We start from the raw sequence: 21,443 nt of genomic DNA, 5'->3' as shown, positions 1-21,443 counted from the left end.
ACTGTAAATCATCGCCTTCTTCTATGAAAAAATTGTAATATCCCAAAGAATTACCACCTCACCCACTCCATAGGAAATTGCTACAAAACAGGAGCTTTTGGGTTGAATTCCAGGGTCAGAGAAGCAGATGACGAAGACAGAAGAACGACCTGCCTCAGGGGAGCATGCTTGCTCCATCCATAAATAATTTATATATAATATATTGTATATACATATAATATTGATAATATTATAATGTAATACAATATTATACTACTAATAATACAATATAATAATATTAATTATATATTATATACTAAATGTAATGTTACTAATAATATTACCATATAATGATATAGTACAATATAGTAATTTAATGCTTATATTGTGCTATGCTAATAATATATTGTATGTTCATTTGATTTGTAAGCCGCTCTGAGTCCCCTTCGGGGTGAGAAGAAGTAAAGGTAAATAAATTTTCTGAATCAGCACCCCAAATAACCCCAGGAACAGGCCTAAAAACAAAGACACCAAGAAGAAAAAAATGGTTGGGCTGTTTTTATCTGTAGTAGTAATGGTGAGTCCGCGGACCATATTTTAGTTCTTGCAGACCACTGGTGGTCCACGAACCACAGGTCGAGAACCACTGCTGTAGATGCACCCTAAGTCAACTTTTTACCCCCCAAAATGAAAAGTCCAGTCCTTGGACTCTTCTTCGCTTTGATTGCACAAAGACTGGCAGGATTCACAGAAATAGATGTTAGATGGAATTTAGTTCTTTGATAGTTATTTAATAATGTCTACGGGGAGGGGGGTCCTTACACAAAGTACGCCGCCAGGGCGGCCATTTTGTCTTTGGGTTTCCTGGGGTTGGGCCTGCCCCCCGGCCGCCGTCCCTTTCCCCGCCCCCGCCCCTGCCTCTTGCCCTGTCCCCCACGGTGCATGGGGTGCTTCATGGCGGCATGCTTCAGTTCCACCAGGTCCTGGAAAACGGGGTCGCAGAAGACGCAGCCCGAGTGCTGGGTCTCGCCGCCGGGAAGAGGAGACTTGGCCTTATTGAAATCCACATCCACCAGGGCTGCGTCACACCCCTCGCAGGTCTCGGCCGACACCCGGACCTTGTGGGCGTTCTCAAAGAAGTGGACCACCACGTTGCATTTGTTGCAGGCCATCTTCCACTTGGGGCCTGAGATGGGATCCAGCACCAACACCCCGTTCTCGCACTCCACGCACTGCCCGATGCCCAGCATGTTGAGCGAGTGCTGGCACGTGGGGTGGGTGCACTCGTTGCAGCCCATTCCTGGAGAAATAAGAGAAATAGGGTTGGTCAAATGGGAAGCAGCATCGTCGTGACCACAGCGATTAGATCCGCCATGTCGTTTCATGTATTCCTCATCAGACATCATAACTAGAATTGATGGGAGTTGGGATACAAGAACATCTGGAAGGCTGCAGCTTATTCTGTTTAGTCAGGACAATGGGGTTTGAATGTAGATGCAAGGCTTGTTGACTGAATTGCATTGGTGGTTGTTTTATATTATTTCTGTTGTATAAACTTTTGTTTTAACTTCTGTTTTATCATCTTCTTGTGTTTTAAACTGTGTATATTATTAAAGTATTTGCGCTAGAACCATAGAATCATAGAATAGTAGAGTTGGAAGAGACCTCATGGGCCATCCAGTCCAACCCCCTGCTAAGAAGCAGGAAATTGCATTCAAAGCACCCCCGACAGATGGCCATCCAGCCTCTGCTTAAAAGCCTCCAAGGAAGGAGCCTCCACCACAGTCCGGGGGAGAGAGTTCCACTGTCGAACAGCCCTTCTCACAGTGAGGAAGTTCTTCCTGATGTTCAAGTGGAATCTCCTTTCCTGTAGTTTGAAGCTGTTACTTGTTACTTTTGTAACATTGTGAGCCGCTCCGAGTCCCCACGGGGAGATGGTGGCGGGGTATAAATAAAGTATTATTATTATTATTATTATTATTATTATTCCTTCTGTAGGAAAGTTAAGACCTGGCTGTGGGACCAGGCCTTTGATTAATAACAGCAGCATCAACTACAGTAGAGTCCCACTTATCCAACATAAACGGGCCAGCAGAAGCTTGGATAAGCGAATATCTTGGATAATAAGGAGGGATTAAGGAAAAGCCTATTAAACATCAAATTAGGTTATGATTTTACAAATTAAGCATCAAAAATCATGTTATACAACAAATTTGACAGAAAAAGTAGTTCAGTACACAGTAATGCTATGTAGTACTTACTGTATTTACGAATTTATCACCAAAATATCACGATGTATTGAAAACATTGACTACAAAAATGCATTGGATAATCCAGAACGTTGGATAAGTGAGACTCTACTGTATCACCATCCGAGAACTCAATGACAGAACAGTTATCAGACTCAAAAGGCGCCAACTGTGTATTTATATGCATTTTTTAAATCAATGTTTAATGTATTTAATTTCAACTGATGGAATTATTTATAATATTTTATATTGTGTTTTATTGTAAGCCGCCCTGAGTCCCCTATGGGTGAGAAGGGCGGGATATAAGTATTGTAATAAATAAATAATAAAATACTGTATACACTCGAGTATAAGCCTAGTTTTTCAGCCCTTTTTTAGGGCTGAAAAAGCTCCTCTCAGCTTATACTCGACTGAGGGTCCTGGCCGGCTTCTATTCAGGTCGGCTTATACTTGAGTATATACGTATTCAGAGTTGAACAGTCTTATCTTATTAGTCTTATTATTATCTTAAATTATAGTTTTATATAAATATTCAAAAACATTTAACCTAATGATGCCTCAAATAATGCAATTTTATTAATATCTATTTTTATTTTTGAATTTGACCCATAGCTGCTGCATTTCCCACCTTCGTCTTATACTCGAGTCAATAAGTTTTCCCAGTTTTTTGTGGTAAAATTAGGTGCCTCGGCTTATATTCAGGTCGGCTTATACTCGAGTATATACAGCATATACATTTTAAAATCCATGACATACAAATATTAAAAATATTAAAACACTAAAAATAATGTTTTTATTATTTATTTATTTTGATTGCATTTTACCTGCATTTTAACTCACACCCATGACACAAATATTTAATTTTATCCTATAGATAAGCCACTGGAAGCTTCATGGAGAGGCTCACTATCGAAATAAAATTCTGAATCAAGTCCTGATTGTTCCCAATGTCATACACTCTGCTTTGAAAAATCAACTTGGCTGTAAACAGACTGCAAACAAAAGTATATAACCTCTAAGGCATCAATCTGAGCATTTCCGTCTTTCCTCTTTAAAAGGACACGTTTCCCGGATGATATTTTCAGATTTTACTGCTGCGTTGGAGAATATACTTTGAGGTTCACCTACAGCCAAGTGGATTCCTTTAAAAGGAACGTATGGATCCAGGAACAATTGGGAGCGATTGTTGATTCTTCCAACAGAGAAAAACAGAACAACAGTGGCTCCTTCTGCCAAGTCAAGGGAACACAGATGCTGCTTTATAGACAGCTGGATGCAACTGAGCTTTCATTTATCAACAGCTCAGAGAGATTTCCAGATTTCACTATTGCAAAGGCTCCATCAATTTTATTATTTTCCCCGTACATTATATTCCCACAATTCCAATGGATCCCTTTAAATGAAACTTGTACTGACAGAAACGACCTGCTCATTGGCATTCAGAAGTGTGGAGGATTCATTGGCTTCTGTCTGCACATAAATGCAAACTATACAATATACTGTACAGGAAAATCATGTTATCAGTAGTAATCCTAATACTCAAAGCAAGTTTCAAATGCACCCTGAATGACAACTATAGCTCTTTAGTATTTAAAATATGTAGAAAATGTGTGTCAGAAAGGAACTTATACAGTTAGCCCTCCACAACTGCTGGCGTTAGGGGCACAGGACTCCACAAAAGTATTATTATTATTGTGTTGTCGAAGGCTTTTATGATCAGAATCACTGGGTTGCTGTGAATTTTCCGGGCTGCCTGGCTATGTTCCAGAAGCATCCACTCCTGACGTTTCGCCCACATCTATGGCAAGCACCATACAGTCCGGAAAACTCACAGCAACCCTATTATTATTATTATTATTATTATTATTATTATTATTATTATTATTATTATTATTATTATTATTATTATTATTAATGTATTTATTATTGCCTCTCCTTGTGACTCAAGGTAGGGTACAATGTAGTTAAAACAGCGAGACAAAGTAAAACGCTATTAAAATACATATAGAGTCTCATTTATCCAACATAAACGGGCCGGCAGAACGTTGGGTAAGCGAAAATGTTGGATAATAGGGAGGGATTAAGGAAAAGCCTATTAGACATCAAATTACATTATGATTTTACAAATTAAGCACCAAAACATGTTATACAACAAATTTGAAAGAAAAAGTAGTTCAATATATGGTAACATTATGTAGTAATTACTGTGTTTACGAATTTAGCACCAAAACATCAAAATGTATTGAAAATATTGACTACAAAAACATTGGCTACTAACAAATTGGCTACAAATAAAGATAGAATTGCATAAAAATGAGAAACAGTAGTGGATCCAGGTGGGAGGCAGACTGTGTTGGATAATCCAGAATGTTGGATAAGCGAATGTTGGATAAGTGAGACTCTAACAAATATACACAGATAAAATACAAATTAAAATTCACCCTGCAGATTGAAATTTACAAGTCAACATTGACTGACAGGTCTGCCGGAAGTGAAAAAATTATTAGTAATATTTAATATTTACATCATGATTATATTAATATTATATTATACTATAATAATATATTATATTTATATTAGGTAATATATTATTATTTATATGCTGCCTTGTCTCTCCCAAAGGAGACTCAAAGCAGCTAGTGAAAAAAAAGACCTGCTCTCTAGGAATTTCTAGGTCTTTCATCATGACTCTGTGATCAACTTTCTGCGCACTGGAAGAACTAGATTCCTAGAGAGATGTTCTTACAAGGGATCTCTAAGACTTACAGCTTGACTCGAGAAGGTCAATTGCACCGGAGGACCTTGAGATTCCGAAAGATAATATTTTAATCAAATCTGCAAAAGTCAAGCCCAGAAATGTGGAGCCAACTGTGTGTATGGATGGATGGATTTTACTTATGAAGTCTAACCTTTCTTCATGTCCCTGAAAGGGGGGTGGTTATAGCAGTACGGGCACAGCGGGTAACTCTTCCCTCTCGATCCCGAAGACCAAAGCACCAGCTCAAAATCATCTAGAGGGCACCGCAACTCCTTGTAGAGCTTGATGGTCCCGTTCTGAGGAAGGCTGTAGGTCTCATCACAGTGGGAACAGTGCAAGCGGCTTGGCTTGGCCTACAAAGGGGGAGGAAAAATACAACATTGGTGTCAAATTCCACCTTCTGAAGTCCTTGAACAACGATAGGCAACTCAACTGAGTGTCCCTTGCAGCTTCAAGGCCCGGCTGATTCCTGCCTGGGGGAATCCTTTGTTGGGAGGTGTTAGCAATTCCAGACATGAAACAATCAGGGTCACCAGGGTCTCCTTTTGATCTGCTGAACTACTGCTACCACTGTTGTTGCTGCTTTACTTTAGAAATGTGTTTTCCTTTATGGAAATTATGCCCGACATGCGATTGTGGGGGAAACATCTACGAATCTGTTTCTTTTGAATCGATTTAAATTTTGAATTTTCCTCACCTGGATGTATTTCATGAAGCGATGGCATTTCCCGCAACGGGAGAGAGGTTTGCCAGTGGCAGCGAGGGGCGAGAAAGACACTTCCATCAATTCATCCATGCCTACGAAAAGGAAAACCCACAACAAATAAAGTTTAAAGAGCATCACTTCTTGGCAAGAGTCAGAAGGAAAACTGAACAGATAAATTTCCTTCTATAATACAATACATTCAAAGTGACAAGATCAGGATTCTGCTGATGAGCAATATTTCTCATAATATATACCATGATATTATCATCATATTATTAAGCTACACTGAAGACTATGGAATTTACTCTGAAATACAATTTGCACCGCAGTCAATTTCTCCCCCAATGTAGTCAATGTACATACATGGATGTTGTGCATGTGTGCTGAGAACGTCTATGTCAAAACCTGGGGAAGATGCACATTAAATGGGCATTAAGTCACAATCTCTGCATAAAGAGAAATAAATAAATAATAATAATAATAATAATAAAATATATATACAGAGGAGTGTCTTTCATAGGGTCCCAAAAGTTTATACATAAAATGAAGATTGGGTTGCTGTGAATTTTCCAGGCTGTCTGGCCATGTTCCAGAAGCATTATCTCCTGACATTTCGCCCACATCTATGGCAGGCATCCTCAGAGGTTGTGAGGTCTGTTGGAAATTAGGGAAGTGGGGTTTATATATCTGTGAAATAATGTCCAGGGTGGGAGAAAGGACTCTCGTCTGTTTGAGGCAAGTGGGAATGTTGCAGTTGGACACCTTGATTAGCATTGAATGGCCTTGCAGCTTCAAAGCCTGGCTGAATCTGCAATCAGGGTGAGCTAACACCTCCCAACAAAAGATTCCCTCAAGCAGGAATCAGCCAGGCTTTGAATCCAGGTGCCTTACCCAAAAAGAATATTGCAAATCAGTGTGTTCAAAATGATTTATTTATATAAATAAATGAATAAACAAACTTTTTTTTAATATCCCGCCCCATCTCCCGGAAGGGACTCAGGGAGGCTCACAACAGGGACAAGCCCGAAACAACGACACAACATATTTGACAAAACTTAAAACATTTCAACGATACACAAAATAAAGTAATGGACAATACATTTAAACCCAAGCAGATAAAATCAAGAGTAATGAAAAGCTAGGGCTAGGCAGTTTTCAGAGTGAACAAAAATCCTCACCAGCGATTGAGTCAACAAAGTAGTGGAACTTTCTTTTGAAGATGTCCAAGGTGTGCTCCAGGACCTGGTGATAATTGGCTTTTCCCTGAGCAATCAGATTCAGCTGTTTCTCGACTGCGCTGCGGATCGTAGGAAGCACAAGCTCGGCATCTAAGAGGGGGACATGAAAAATTAGAGAAAGAGAAAAATCAGGATACAAATAATAATAATAATAATATCTTGGCACATGTTCAACCGCAAGTCAGTCTCACAAATGGTGTCCACCACGGATGCCATACTTAAAAAGTTTATCACACAACATTTTCATTCTTTTCCTCTTTAAAGCTGTTCAAAAACAACATAGAAAGTTACCTATTTTATAATAGCCATGGACCAGAACGATGCCCAGGTTTGTCGGCTTCAGCCTGCGGCCGTTTTCCACCGTGACGTAGTTGCGCTGGCAGATGTTGTTTATATGGACTGGAATGCTGGCGTCTGTTCCTAACAACAATAAAAATCAACAGTTGTTGCTGAGGTAATTTCAAAAAGGAAAAAACATTTAAAATGTAAATCAGCATCATTATTATTATTATTATTATTATTATTATTATTATTATTTCTTATTTCTTATGTAGAGATTATTCCCAGGTAAATCTGTATAGAGCTGCAGCTTCAGTCTTTTAGTCACTCTACTGATAGCTTTGCATTCATTAATCCTTTTTCTCTCAACCTCATCAGTAGAATGTAACTAGATGAAAGTTACTTTTTTCTAGAGCTGCATAAAGGTTCAATATGCTACCTACCAATGCCATGTTTTTCCATCAGGGTGATGAGTTCGGCTTCGGTCAAATAATCAGGAGGGTTGGTTTGTTTCTCCAAGAGTTTTATTTCGCTGACAGGGAAGACATCGCCGCGCTCACAACTAGGAAGGCTTTCTTCTGGGGGGATGCTCTGCCAGGGCATTATCTCCGTAAAACCTATAGTAAGGTTTACAAAAAATTAGAGTTTCCACTTTCTGAAACTATATATGTTGGGCCATGGGATCTGGTTTCAGAGACCACTAGTTAAGGCGATTTGCAATCCCAACGAGATGCAAGGGGCAATAAACACTTGTAAAAAAGCATTAAAATACTACAAAGAATCCTGATCTTTACAACACAGGCAGAATTGTATAAATTACCTCAGAGAAATATATATTATTTTCCCTTCTGTGGGCATATTAGAATCAGAAACACTCCTGTGCCTTTTCTCTATCATTTTAACACCAGTATTAAGCTCTATTAAGTAGCAGAATTTATTTATTTATTTATTTACTTACAACATTTTTATCCCGCCTTTCTCACCCGAGGGGACTCAAGGTGGCTTACAACAACTGGCAAAACTCAATGCCCAAATACAATCAATAAAAATCAACAACACATCTCAAATGATTAACAGTAATTAATAAAAAACACATTACACAAGCTTAAAATATATAGCTACTCAATTCCATTCTTCCAAGAGCCTTGTACGTAGACCTTAGAACAGACCATGTCAAACGTAATGCAGGATAATAAAAAATGTAATTTAATCTAGTAATCTAGTAATGTAATTTAATTATGTATTCCACATTTCTCCCAATATGAGATTGAAGCTTACAGTAAAGGTTAAAACAAAACAAAGTTAAACCCATATGAAGTAACAGGCAGCATTCAATTGATGGCAGTAACAAAAACAAAATCACTATACACAGAACACTTCAGGAATTAGACATCTCTCTCAGTTGAAAAGAAACGGAGAGAAATATAATGTGGGTTCTTCCTCACCTGGCAAAATAACTGTCTTTCCTATGCAAGTGAAACGCTCCGTTCCAACGCTGCAAGTAATAGTCGTCTGGAGGTATTTGCAGTCCGCACTGACGGTAGCAATGAAATGCCTTGTGATATATTCAAATAGTCTCCATCCGTCACCACCTAGAAAGAAGCCCACAAGACTCAGCCTGTGTCCCACTTTTTAAAAAATGTATAGTGGACCCTCCACATTTGTTAGGATTAGCTCTGTTTCTGGGTCTATTTGTTCTGGTGGTTCCAAAAACGGCACTCGTTTATTCCTATCACCTCCAGTTTTTGAAATACATAACACATACGCCATCTACGAGTCGCCCCTAGAAACCAGGAAACTACAGCTGATGCAGTCTATCCAATGCAATTTTTTGAATCGGTTGGAGCATTTTGTCCTTCCCCGCCAACTTACTGTGGCTACATACAGGATGAAATGGCCACCAATGTGCATGAGTTCAGAATTTTCCATTCTTAGTTACCTAATTCTGCTTCTGAGGCAGCTCTCATTGGTGTAATTGGAGGGTGGTCCCCGGCGTCATGGCCTTTTCTTGGCTTGTTAATACCTTCAGCCAATAACGCTTTTACCTTGGAAAGAAACAACACATGAGAGGGCAAACCACAAGGGGTAGATTCAACTGAATTATACAACCTACTATCATATTTCATCGCATAATAGTCGCCACCATGTAATAGTCATACTCCCCCTTTTTAGTGGCAAATTGATATCTTTGTGTTCCTCGCATAATAGTCGCAGAGCCGTTTGGGATAATAGTCATACCCTTTCTTTCTCTGAAGGCAAGGCAGTTTAAAAACCATGAAAAGGAGGTCTCTGGAGCTCAACTCTTCTCTCCTCCCTCCTCCTTCGAAGGCAAGGCAGTTTACAAAAACAAAAATTGACTTTTCTGGAACTCAGACATTCCCTTCTTCCTTCAAAGAGCTCCATTTCAGATTTTGTAAACTGCGTTGCCTTTGAAAAAGAAGGAAGGGGCGGAGGGGAATCTTTTCTCCTCCTTCCTCTGAGCCAAAACAGTTTAAAAACAAACAAACAAACAAACAAGGAAACAGAAATGGAGCTGTTTGTTTGAGGCTGGATCCTCCCTCCTCTTCCTGTTTCAGACGTAAGGCAATTAATTTTTATTTTCAAAACACAGAAACCAGAAAATCAAAAGCAGGTTTTTTCATCGCGTAAGAGTCACACCTTCCTTTTTAATTATAAAAAAGAAATAAAAAGTGTGACTAGATGCGATTAAATATTATATTCTACAGCAGGATGCAATCTGGAAAACCCAGGGGTATAAATTATTTTCAGCACAATTGAGAGAAAATACTTATATATAGATGGTATTATTGTCCACTAAAACCTCACAGAATAAATATGGAATCCCTAAATTCAGTGCAGAGAAATAGGGGATTGGAGCCCCATAGGGCTAAGATGTGGCCTGAAAGCACAAAGATTCTGGGATGAAACAATACATTTCAGGGGAGTTCTACTCTCTGTATTCAAAAGCAAGAATACGGATTTGGTACTCATGCTATGTGTTACCTTGAATAAAATAAAATAAAAACCCCTATCCTATTAATTTTAATGGGAGATTTAAAATGGTCTCGTTGAAACCAAAAGGACTGAAAAGCTGCTACACCAAGACTGAAGCATTTCTCAGCACTTGCAAAGAACTTCGCAACCAAAGTGCCAAATTCAGTGTACTGGTTACTATTCTAGACAGAAAAGACTACGCATAAAAAATACAGATTTGTTTCATATACTCACGGTTTCAGCCCAGTAAGGATTATTAGCCTGCTGCCGCAAAGAGCCCTTCAAGTCGAAGTTTTCCGGGTAATGAGTTGTTTCCGTTCGAGGATAACTAATATAGCCTTGAGTGTAAAGCCGTTCGGCTATTTGCATAGCATGCTGGGGTCCCATTCCTAGAAAGAAACAAAATGGTTAACTATACCATCGGTTCCGTTAGGACAACAGGGTAGCATTGAACATGTGCATGTTTGCACTTGATTTACAAAAAAAAATCCACCTCAAATATACATTTTCAGACAGTATAAACTCACCCAAAGCAGCACTAGCGACTCTTAACATCTCAACCGTATTCAAAGCCAGAGGCCTTTGCTTGGACTTCTCCTTTCTGCTCACAGATTCGACCTACAAAATAAAAAGGCATTATTTAATAAGGTCTGACAATCATTTAGAAAAGTCCTAAAAGCTACAGCATCTCTTTCCCCCCAAATTTATATTTTCATGTACTCATAACATTTTGAAATTAAAGATCAAAGGCAGGATAATAATTATAAGAATAATAATTTAAAATATTATTATTTCAAGTATTATTATTATTAACAACAACAATAATGGTAATCATAATTTCTTTCTCCCTAATTTTGCACTGAAGGAGTGCTTGAAAAACAAGGAAGCCTGTGTGTGTGTATGTATGTTTGTATTGTATATTGTTGTTTGAGCACTTAAAAATACCAAACATTTATGACGTGATTAAAATTAACCACAAAGTGTGGGATATTAACTAAACCAATTTATTTATTTATTTGCTATATTTATATGCTGCCCTTCTCACCCCGAAGGGGACTCAGAGCGGCTTACAAATTAAATTTACATACAATATTATTATCATAGTACAATACTGGTAATACATTACTATATTGTACTGTATCAATATATTGTAATATTATTAGTAATATTACATGTAAAATATAATATATAATTAATATTATTATATTGTATTATTAGTATTATATTGTATTACAATATAATATTTTGAATATTATATGTATATACAATATGTTATAATTATTATATATTATTGTAAATTATATTGTATATATATATATATTTATATACACGCACACACACACCAAGCACTGAAGAATTTTGAAACTCGACATTCCCTCCAAATAACACCCTTTTATAGTCTCACCTTTGCATCCTTTACTGCCTTTGTTATGTTTAGGAACAGTTGAGCAATCTCCCGGTCAAAGATTCTCACTCGGTCCCAATCCAGAGTCAGACAGCTGTCTTTTTCATGACTAACCTGTCAGGAGGAAAATATACTGAAAAAAACTAAAGTATTTTACATTCTTTTCAAGCAAATCCCTAATTTTTAGTGTCAAAAGACACTGTAATAGTTCTAACCAGTATAACATTAGTCCCAAATTGGATGCTGACAGATAGAGCTCACCTTGGCTTGCAATACCCAATACATTTCGGGCTTGAAAGACTGGATTTTATCATGCCGCTCCACACAAAACCCCAGGGTTGGCGTTTGACAGGGTCCAAAGGAGATCAACGAGCTGTCGAGATTGCCATACTTCCCCTGGAAGTATTTGGTTTGAAACCTTTTGGAGTGAATACATAAATCAAACCAATGTTCAGTGTTAGTATCCAACGTAACAAACGATTCCTACATATGGAATAATGCCAGCATGGGTTTGGAGGATGCTCAATTGCTAGATCATGACCATGTGGCGTGCACTCAAACATTACATGTAAATTTTATACACAGGATTTATAAAAACAATAATAATAATAATAGAGTAAAATAATAAATGTATTACTAATAATACATAAATTAAAATAATAAATGTAATTGTACCAATTATTATTATTATTATTATTATTATTATTATTATTATTATTGACCTCTCTCACAGTTCGAGGCAGGATACAGAACCATTAAAAACATTCTTGTAACATGGCCATAATATATATAAAATCCCTACATTAAAACACATGATAACAAAACACATACAGTAGACTCTCACTTATCCAACATAAACAGGCTGGCAGAATATTGGATAAGCAAAAATGTTGGATACTAAGGAGGGATTAAGGAAAAGCCTACTAAACATCAAATTACGTTATGATTTTACAAATTAAGCACCAAAACATCATGTTTTACAACAAATGAACAGAAAAAGCAGTTCAATACACAGTAATTACTATGTAGTAATTACTATATTTAGGAATTCATCACCAAAACTTCACAATATATGGAAAATTGACTACAAAAACACTGACTACTAAAAAGCAAACTGCGTTGGATAATACAGAACTTTGAATAAGCAAGACTCTACTGTATATTAAAACACAGGCAGTCACCAAGTTGCACACAAAATAGGTTCTGTAGGTTTGTTCTGAAATCAAATTTTTATATATTGTATATACTCGAGTATAAGCCGAGTTTTTCAGCCCTTTTTTAGGACTGAAAAAGCCCCTCTCAGCTTATACTCGGGTGAGGGTCCTAGCTGGCTTATACCCGGGTCGGCTTATATTCGAGTATATATGGTACATTCATTTTTCTCTCTATTATTATTGGTATATTTACATTTATTATTTTACTTTATGTATTATTAGTAATATTTATTATTTTACTCTATTATTGTTACTATTACATCTATTCTACTCTATTTTTATTATTATTAATACATTTATTATTTCACTCTGATATGATTGTTACATTTATTATTTTACTGTATTGGTATTATTACATTTATTATTTTACTCTTAGGTACATAAGCACATTTACATTGAAAAGGAGAATAATGATTTAATCAGAGTTGGACAGTTTTATCTTAAATTACAGTTTGATGTAAATATTCAAAAAGATTTATCCTACTGATGCCTCAATTAATATAATTTTATTCGTATCTATTTTTATTTCTGAAATTTCCCACCCTCGGCTTATACTTGAGTCAATGTTTTCCCAGTTTTTTATGGTAAAATTAGGTGCCTTGGCTTATATTCGGGTCGGCTTATACTCGAGTATATACGGTAAGTTAAAACAGGTACATTTTAAGTGTAACTACAGCCAAAAAAAATATCTTTTTAAGCTTTTGTTAACATAGGGAAGGGTTAACACCCCTGTGAGGTTTGTTTTGCTATGTCCCTGTTCAGAAGATGTCACCTCACTTTCTGTCCCTGTGATAACACTATGAAACACCATTTTTGTCCTGGAGATATAAATGTCACTTCCTAATTGGTTCTATCATAAAAACATGGGAAAAGCTTATTAAACTACAAAAACTTTGTGCAGGACATCCTACAGAATATTTTGTTATAGTTTTTCAATTAACATCTCAAAGAGTCTCAACCAATTCAACATAGTTTGTGGCAGCCACAAAAATAATGTTTTTAGAGTATAACTACTTACAATTAAACAGGAAATAACACTTTAAAACCAGGAACAGAACATTTTTCAGATTTTGTAACATAGTATAATTGGATTATGAAAAATCTGGCTTGTTGTAAAGACAAGGATTGGCAATAAAGCTTCAGTGGAGACCTCTTTTCCCCGTGAAATACCTTGTAAACGCACAGCCAATTCTCAGATCCAGCTCCTGACGGGCGTCCACCGACAGGGCTTCATTGTGGTTGGGCTCTCCTAAGTGATTCATGGCATTGCAAATGTCTGTGTCAGTAATAGAGCTGAATTTGGCTCTATACACCACCCTTTCGCTGCCACGTGGTTTATTCATGATGGGGACGATCGCATCCAGGACCTACAAAGAGTAAATGTGAAAGATGAGTCACACTAACTGCAAACATCTTCCCCACTAGCGCCATGGAAGTCTCAAGATTATACTTGTGAACCTTTCAGGCATTTATTTATTCAGAAAACAGGGGAATTCCAGACGGGAAACAATCAGGGCCAGCTAATACCTCCCAACAAAAGATTCCCCCAGTTAATAAGTAAATATATTCATTGGAAACATACCTCAAAGCAGATGTTTTCTCCTTCCTTATCGCAATCCAGCCACAGAACAACATAATCACAGCCTCTTCCTTCTACCTAAAAATTAAATCAAGACACACATTCCGGTGACTATAAAGCAGGTAGGCTAAGTGTCTCTTTTAGTCTTTGCAGATCAAATTTCAGATTAGTGGCAAGGAATACTTATTGAGCCCCTCATATTTATTCAATATACAGTACTTTATATAGTACAGTAGAGTCTCACTTATCCAACATAAACGAGCCGGCAGAACGTTGGATAAGCAAATATGTTGGATAATAAGGAGAGATTAAGAAAAAGCCTATTAAACATCAAAATAGGTTATGATTTTACAAATTAAGCACCAAAACATCATGTTATACAAGAAATTTGACAGAAAAAGTAGTTCATTACACATTAATGCTATGTAGTAATTACTGTATTTACGAATTTAGCACCAAAATATCACGATATATTGAAAACATTGACTACAGAAATGCGTTGGATAATCCAGAACGTTGGATAAGTGAGACTCTACTGTATCTCTTCCCATGCAGCCATCACAACAGTTAGTTTAACAGGCTCTTTTATGGCCTAACATTCTATATAGGGCAAGGTTAAAGGGGTCAGCCTTAAAATAGACAGATCAAATACCTGTAAGAATTTCACCATATTCAGTTTGGGGTTTGCTTCTTTCTTTTCGGTAGGAGCTTTACTAAAAAGTTCAGCTGGATCCACTTTATCCCAGTTGTTGTATTTTCCTTTAAAAAAGGCAATAGAAATAAATATTGGTCTCTATGTTGTTGAAGCCTTTCACGGCCGGAATCACAGGGTTGCTGTGAGTTTTCCGGGCTGTATGGCCATGTTCCAGAAGCATTCTCTCCTGATGTTTCTCCCACATCTATGGCAAGCATCCTCAAAGGTTGTGAGATAGTTCCCAACCTCTGAGGATTCCTGCCACAGATCTGGCCGAAACATCAGGAGAGAATGCTTCTGGAACATTACAGTCCGGAAAACTCAAAGCAACGCAAATATTGGTATTGTTACTTTTATTGAAACATCTGAATAAATAGTGGCCCTTCTGCCTAAGGCTCTATCAGAACTGGTTCATTATGATGATGATGATTATTATTATTATTATTATTAAAACCCCACTCTCTCTCTCTCTCTACAAAAAAAAGACTCAAAGTGGCTTACAAATGCAATACAATTTAAAACTTAAAAATACACAAATAATAAAATATAATTAAATATTAATAGTATTACAAACATTTGAAATATGATAGCAGAACTTGGAATAATAATAATTATATTCATGATAATTTATTACCTGCCTCTCCTTGTGGCACAAGGCAGGTACAACATGATAAAACAGAACACAATTAAAATACATATAGCAAATATACACAGGTATAATGCAGATAAAATTACTGATAAAATACAGATTAAAATTCACAAATGAATGGTCAGGGCCATGCCTCCAGATCATGTGCACTTTCCTCTACTTTTATTTCCTCCTATTCTTCCCAATTAATAACAAAGGTTTACTGTGACAACTGAACTGATCAGATAGCAGTTTATCACAAACCAGAATCAGAATCCCAGTTCAAATTGTAATTTCCAAGTCTGGTTTGGAGGCAAACAATTACATGTAATCCTCAAGTAACTGCTTCGTCCTTTTCATCCACATATGGCTTTTAATAAACTAAACTGCAGAATTGGATATGCACTGTAAGCTAGGGCTACTAGTCTAGATTGCAATATGCAAGGTTGTTACAAGCTTCAGTTCTTCCCTTTGTGGCTTTACACAGAAACCGCAACACAGAAATACATGGTACCTATAAAATCCAATGTCATCACATGGCCACACACAGATGTCATCTTGAAGTGGGAACTTTGTCCTATGAATGATCCAGTGTATTCATGAACGGAGCACGCTCCATTTAGTCCTTTGCGAGACGACATGTTTCCTACAAGGAAAAGATATGCGAGAAATAATGAGAAACACCACGCACAATTTTTTAAAAGTGAAGATTCACTCTTCTCCTAGAAGAGCAATTAATGATGACAATGATGACGATTATTATTATTATTATTATTATTATTAATACCCTGTTTTTCTCAAAGTGGTAACAGTCAAACCACTCTATACACATATAGACCAAACTGATAAAGAAAATATTGTTGAATTGGCACTAGGAAAGAATAAGAAAGAAGGAAAATATAGATTCATTCCAACCTCTTGAAAGAATTTTGGCTATCGACTGAGCCAAAGATGGCTTCTCGGCCACCATGAGCACCGTCTTCATCTTTGGCAGAAGAAAAAAGGGTCTTCACACACAAACGAAATTCCTATTTCTGTGGAGAAAATAAAACCTGGTCATTACTTATTCAAATAAGGCCACCGAAAGAGTCCTTACTTCCCCCTCTGTTTATTTCACAAATGCATGAAAATCAGCAACATGTTGTCAAGTGTTTTCATCTTCTTGTCGTTCTCATGACCAACAACATCTGGAAGTAAACTCAGTGCCAAAGTTATCTTCCAGGTACATGTAACAGACCCCTTGGGCCATTTAATCCAACCCCCTTCTGCCTTTGTGCACCAAAAGCACAAGCAAAGCACCCCTGACAGATGGTCTCCCAGCCTCAATGTTAATAATAATAATAATAATAATAATAATAATAATAATAATAATAATAATAATAATAATTGCAAAAGGCCACCCTACTGGGATCTGCGTGCATCATCCGAAAATGCATCACACAATCCTAGATATTTGGGAAGTGTTCGACTTGTGATTTTGTGATACGAAATCTAGCATATCTATCTTGTTTGCTGTGTCATACAATAATAATAATAATAATAATAATAATAATAATGGTTGAAAGAGACCCCTTGGGCCATTTAGCCCAACCCCCTTCTGCCTTTGTGCACCAAAAGCACAAGCAAAGCACCCCTGACAGATGGCCTCCCAGCCTCAATGATAATACAGTAGAGTCTCATCCAAGACTCTGGATTATCCAAGGCATTTTTGTAGTCAATGTTTTCAATATATCATGATATTTTGGTGCTAAATTTGTAAATGCAGTAATTACAGCATAACATTACAGCATATTGAACTACTTTTTCTGTCAAATTTGTTGTATAACATGATGCTTTGGTGCTTAATTTGTAAAATCATAACCTAATTTGATGTTTAATAGGCTTTTCCTTAATCCCTCCTTATTATCCAAGATATTCGCTTATCCAAGGTTCTGCTGGATACAATGCTCTTGTATAAGGTCTGGTGAATGATTGGCAGAAGCACTTTGCATTGTTTTAAACTTTGTATATTGTATTTTATGACTGTTTTAACGTTTTAGTTCATTGTATAACGGTGAAACGGCATCAATTGCCACTTGTAAGCCGCCCTGAGTCCCCTCGGGTGAGAAGGGCAGGGTATAAATACTTGAAATAAACAAAATAAATAAATAAGTGAGACTCTACTGTAATAATAATAATAATAATAATAATGGTTGAAAGAGACCCCTTGGGCCATTTAGCCCAACACCCTTCTGCCTTTGTGCACCAAAAACACAAGCAAAGCATCCCTGACATATGGCCTCCCAGCCTCAATGATAATAATAATAATAATAATAATAATAATAATAGGAAAAGATCCCTTGGGCCATTTAGTCCAACCTCCTTCTGCCTTTGTGCATGAAAAGCACAAGCAAAGCACCCCTGACAGATGGGCTCCCAGCCTCAATGATAATAATAATAATAATAATAATAATAATGATTGGAAAAGACCCCTTGGACCATTTAGTCCAACCCCCTTCTGCCTTTGTGCTGTGGGGGCTGGATAAATGGCTTCAATGGGCCGTAGTTTGTGGACCCCTGATTTAGAGCCTCCGAACAGTCTTCAAAGGCAGCCCCACGTAGAGTGTGTTGCAGTAATCTATAAGAATGTAAGATGTTCATCTGATGGACCCTATATCCCAGGATCTAATCCCAGATTATCTGGCAGTGGGAACTCATATAAGAACTCATATAATCCAGTTTAAAGCTGAAAACCCGGGATGAGATCCTGGAGTAGAGGGCCTGTCTGGAAGTGGGCCTTGTTTTGGGCCAGGAGCAACCCATGTCCTCCTGCAGCTCTTGCAGGGTTTCCTTTCCCCCATCCAACCCCTCAAGCTGAATAAGACAATCATTACCTGCTGCCTTCTGGCCCTCCTCTCCTTTCCTTCCCTTCAACCCGAGGCGCTAGGCCTCAGGAGGGCAGGGACCCCTTTCGCGGCCTAGACCCCGAAGACGCCGTGGGCCCTTTGGGTCCCCGACCCGGCGGGAGAAGGAAGAACTCACCCGGCCGGAGGAGGAGCCAAAAAAAAAGGCTGGGTTTCCGCTACCGGGTCCCAGGCTGGCGCCGCCTCCTTCCGCGTCGAAGGCGGACGATGCTCTGGCGGGGCGCGCAGGCCTGCATCCCCCTCAGGTGGGCCCGTTGCCATGGGAACGGGGCCTAGCTCACACAATGGCGCGGCCTAGCGGTCCTCCCTGAGGGACTCAGCCCCTTTGCAGGCCTCTTCATAGAGTTGGAAGGGACCACGTGGTCATCTGGTCTAGTCTAGAAAAGCACCATCAAAGCACCCCTGACAGATGGCCATCCAGCCTCTGTTTAAGGCCTCCAGAGAAGGACAGAATGGATAGAGAAAATCATAGAGTTGGAAGAGACCCCATGGTCATCTAGTCTAGTCTAGAAAAGCACCATCAAAGCACCCCTGACAGATGGCCATCCAGCCTCTGTTTAAGGCCTCCAGAGAAGGACAGAATGGATAGAGAGAATCATAGAGTTGGAAGAGACCCCATGGTCATCTAGTCTAGTCTAGAAAAGCGCCATCAAAGCACCCCTGACAGATGGCCATCCAGCCTCTGTTTAAGGCCTCCAGAGAAGGACAGAATGGATAGAGAGAATCATAGAGTTGGAAGAGACCCCATGGTCATCTAGTCTAGTCTAGAAAAGCACCATCAAAGCACCCCTGACAGATGGCCATCCAGCCTCTGTTTAAGGCCTCCAGAGAAGGACAGAATGGATAGATAGAATCAGAGTTGGAAGAGACCCCATGGTCATCTAGTCTAGTCTAGAAAAGCACCATCAAAGCACCCCTGACAGATGGCCATCCAGCCTCTGTTTAAGGCCTCCAGAGAAGGACAGAATGGATAGAGAGAATCATAGAGTTGGAAGAGACCCCATGGTCATCTAGTCTAGTCTAGAAAAGCACCATCAAAGCACCCCTGACAGATGGCCATCCAGCCTCTGTTTAAGGCCTCCAGAGAAGGACAGAATGGATAGAGAGAATCATAGAGTTGGAAGAGACCCCATGGTCATCTAGTCTAGTCTAGAAAAGCACCATCAAAGCACCCCAGACAGATGGCCATCCAGCCTCTGTTTAAGGCCTCCAGAGAAGGACAGAATGGATAGAGAGAATCATACAGTTGGAAGAGACCCCATGGGCCATCTAGTCCAACCCCCTGCATTGCAGGAAAAGCACAGATAAAGCACCCACAACAGATGGCCATCCAGCCTCTGTTTAAGGCCTCCAGAGAAGGAGACAGAATGGATAGATAATAATACGTAATAATAAAACTTTATTTATATCCCGCCACCATCTCCCTGCGGGGACTCGGGGCGGCTTACACTGTTACAAAAGAACAACACACATAGATTAAGACAATATGCACAGGTTAAAACACAATATGGTAATAAAAACAAAAGTTAATACAACAGTAATAGTATCAAACAACCACCAATACAATTCAGTCAAATTCATAGGTTGGGGGGACTGAAGCAGCAATATAAATATAAACATAGAATCATTAGATTAAAATACCCAAATAAGAGGGACCTAGTAGTAGATAGAATCATAGAGTTGGAAGAGACCCCATGGGCCATCTAGTCCAACCCCCTGCAAAAGCACAGATAAAGCACCCATAACAGATGGCCATCCAGCCTCTGTTTAAAGGCTTCCAGGGAAAGAAGGAGTGTGTGCCCAGGAGGGAGTCTCTCATCCGGAATCAGGCATGGATTGAGGTTCCGGGTTTCAGCCTGCCACTTTTGGACTTTTGCTTCCTTAGGAAACTGTCTTGATTCAAGGCAGTGATTCCCAAAGTGGGCGCTACCGCCCCCTGGTGGGCGCTGCAGCAATCCAGGGGAGCGGTGATGGCCAATGGTACATATATCTGTCTGTTTAATTGCTATTAAAAATTTTAAAAATAATTTCCAGGGTGCTGAGTAATATTTTTTCTGGAAAGGGGACAGTAGGCCAAATAAGTTTGGGAACCACTGATTTAAGATATTGGCATGCTGGCTGATATCCAAACAGAGGATGTCCCTGCCTTGGTCCTTTCATTGCTACCACCACACTCTGAGGCAGAGAGTTCCACTGCTGAACAGCTCTCTCCCAGTGAGGAAGTTCTTCCTAATGTTCAGGTGGAATCTCCTTTCCTGTCATTTGAACCGGGCTCCATTGAGTCCTAGTTTCCAGGGCAGTAGTAGTAGTATGTTTTATTGCTTAGTCCATTGGTCAAATCAAAACACTTGACAAACACATTTAACACATACAGCATACAACCCACAGTGCAACCAAAGTTAAAATAAACACACTTTTTTCGTGCCAGGAACGACTTGAGTAACTGCAAGTCGCTTCTGGTGTGAGAGAATTGGCCGTCTGCAAGGAGACATTGCCCGGATGTCTTTATACCATCTTTGTGGGAGGGTTCTCTCATGTCCCTGCATGGAGCTGGAGCTGACAGAGGGAGCTCATCCGCACTCTCTCCAAGTTGGATTTGAACCGGCAACTTTCAGGTCAGCAACCCAACCTTCAAGTCAGCAGTCCAGCTGGCACAAGGGTTTAACCCATTGCACTACTGTTAACAAGGGATCCAGATTCAATATCTGCATCACAGCAACTCAGAACCTGTAATAAATGTGTTTTTTCTCTAATTTTTCTTAGGCGATCAAGGGATCAAATGCTTAAAGAAAACACAGTGTCCATCCTGCTATGAAC

At 38.7% G+C, this 21,443-nt stretch overlaps 1 protein-coding gene across 2 annotated transcripts; it reads right to left on the bottom strand.

The window, feature by feature from the left end:
• Window positions 1-522: 522 nt before the first annotated feature.
• On the bottom strand, window positions 523-18,874 carry top3b (DNA topoisomerase III beta). Of its 2 annotated transcripts, none has more exons than XM_003225113.4 (18): window positions 18,745-18,874; window positions 16,639-16,757; window positions 16,238-16,369; window positions 15,054-15,160; window positions 14,405-14,479; window positions 13,993-14,189; window positions 11,870-12,026; window positions 11,609-11,722; window positions 10,731-10,821; window positions 10,438-10,592; window positions 9,149-9,254; window positions 8,655-8,801; window positions 7,653-7,826; window positions 7,222-7,350; window positions 6,871-7,020; window positions 5,684-5,784; window positions 5,138-5,339; window positions 523-1,279 (listed from the first exon to the last, which is right to left on the bottom strand). In XM_003225113.4, the coding sequence occupies exons 2-18, from the start codon at window positions 16,706-16,708 to the stop codon at window positions 798-800; spliced, it is 2,589 nt and encodes an 862-aa protein (XP_003225161.1). In that variant the 5' UTR covers window positions 16,709-16,757; window positions 18,745-18,874; the 3' UTR covers window positions 523-797. The 2 variants fall into 2 exon arrangements, with proteins under 2 accessions (XP_003225161.1, XP_008115565.1); XM_008117358.3 differs by lacking the exon at window positions 18,745-18,874 and adding an exon at window positions 18,597-18,738.
• Between the last annotated feature and the right edge of the window lie 2,569 nt (window positions 18,875-21,443).

This window comes from Anolis carolinensis, chromosome X (assembly GCF_035594765.1).
Source record: "Anolis carolinensis isolate JA03-04 chromosome X, rAnoCar3.1.pri, whole genome shotgun sequence".
Taxonomy (NCBI): Eukaryota; Metazoa; Chordata; class Lepidosauria; order Squamata; family Dactyloidae; genus Anolis; species Anolis carolinensis.
This window is presented reverse-complemented; position numbering and strand designations above follow the sequence as displayed.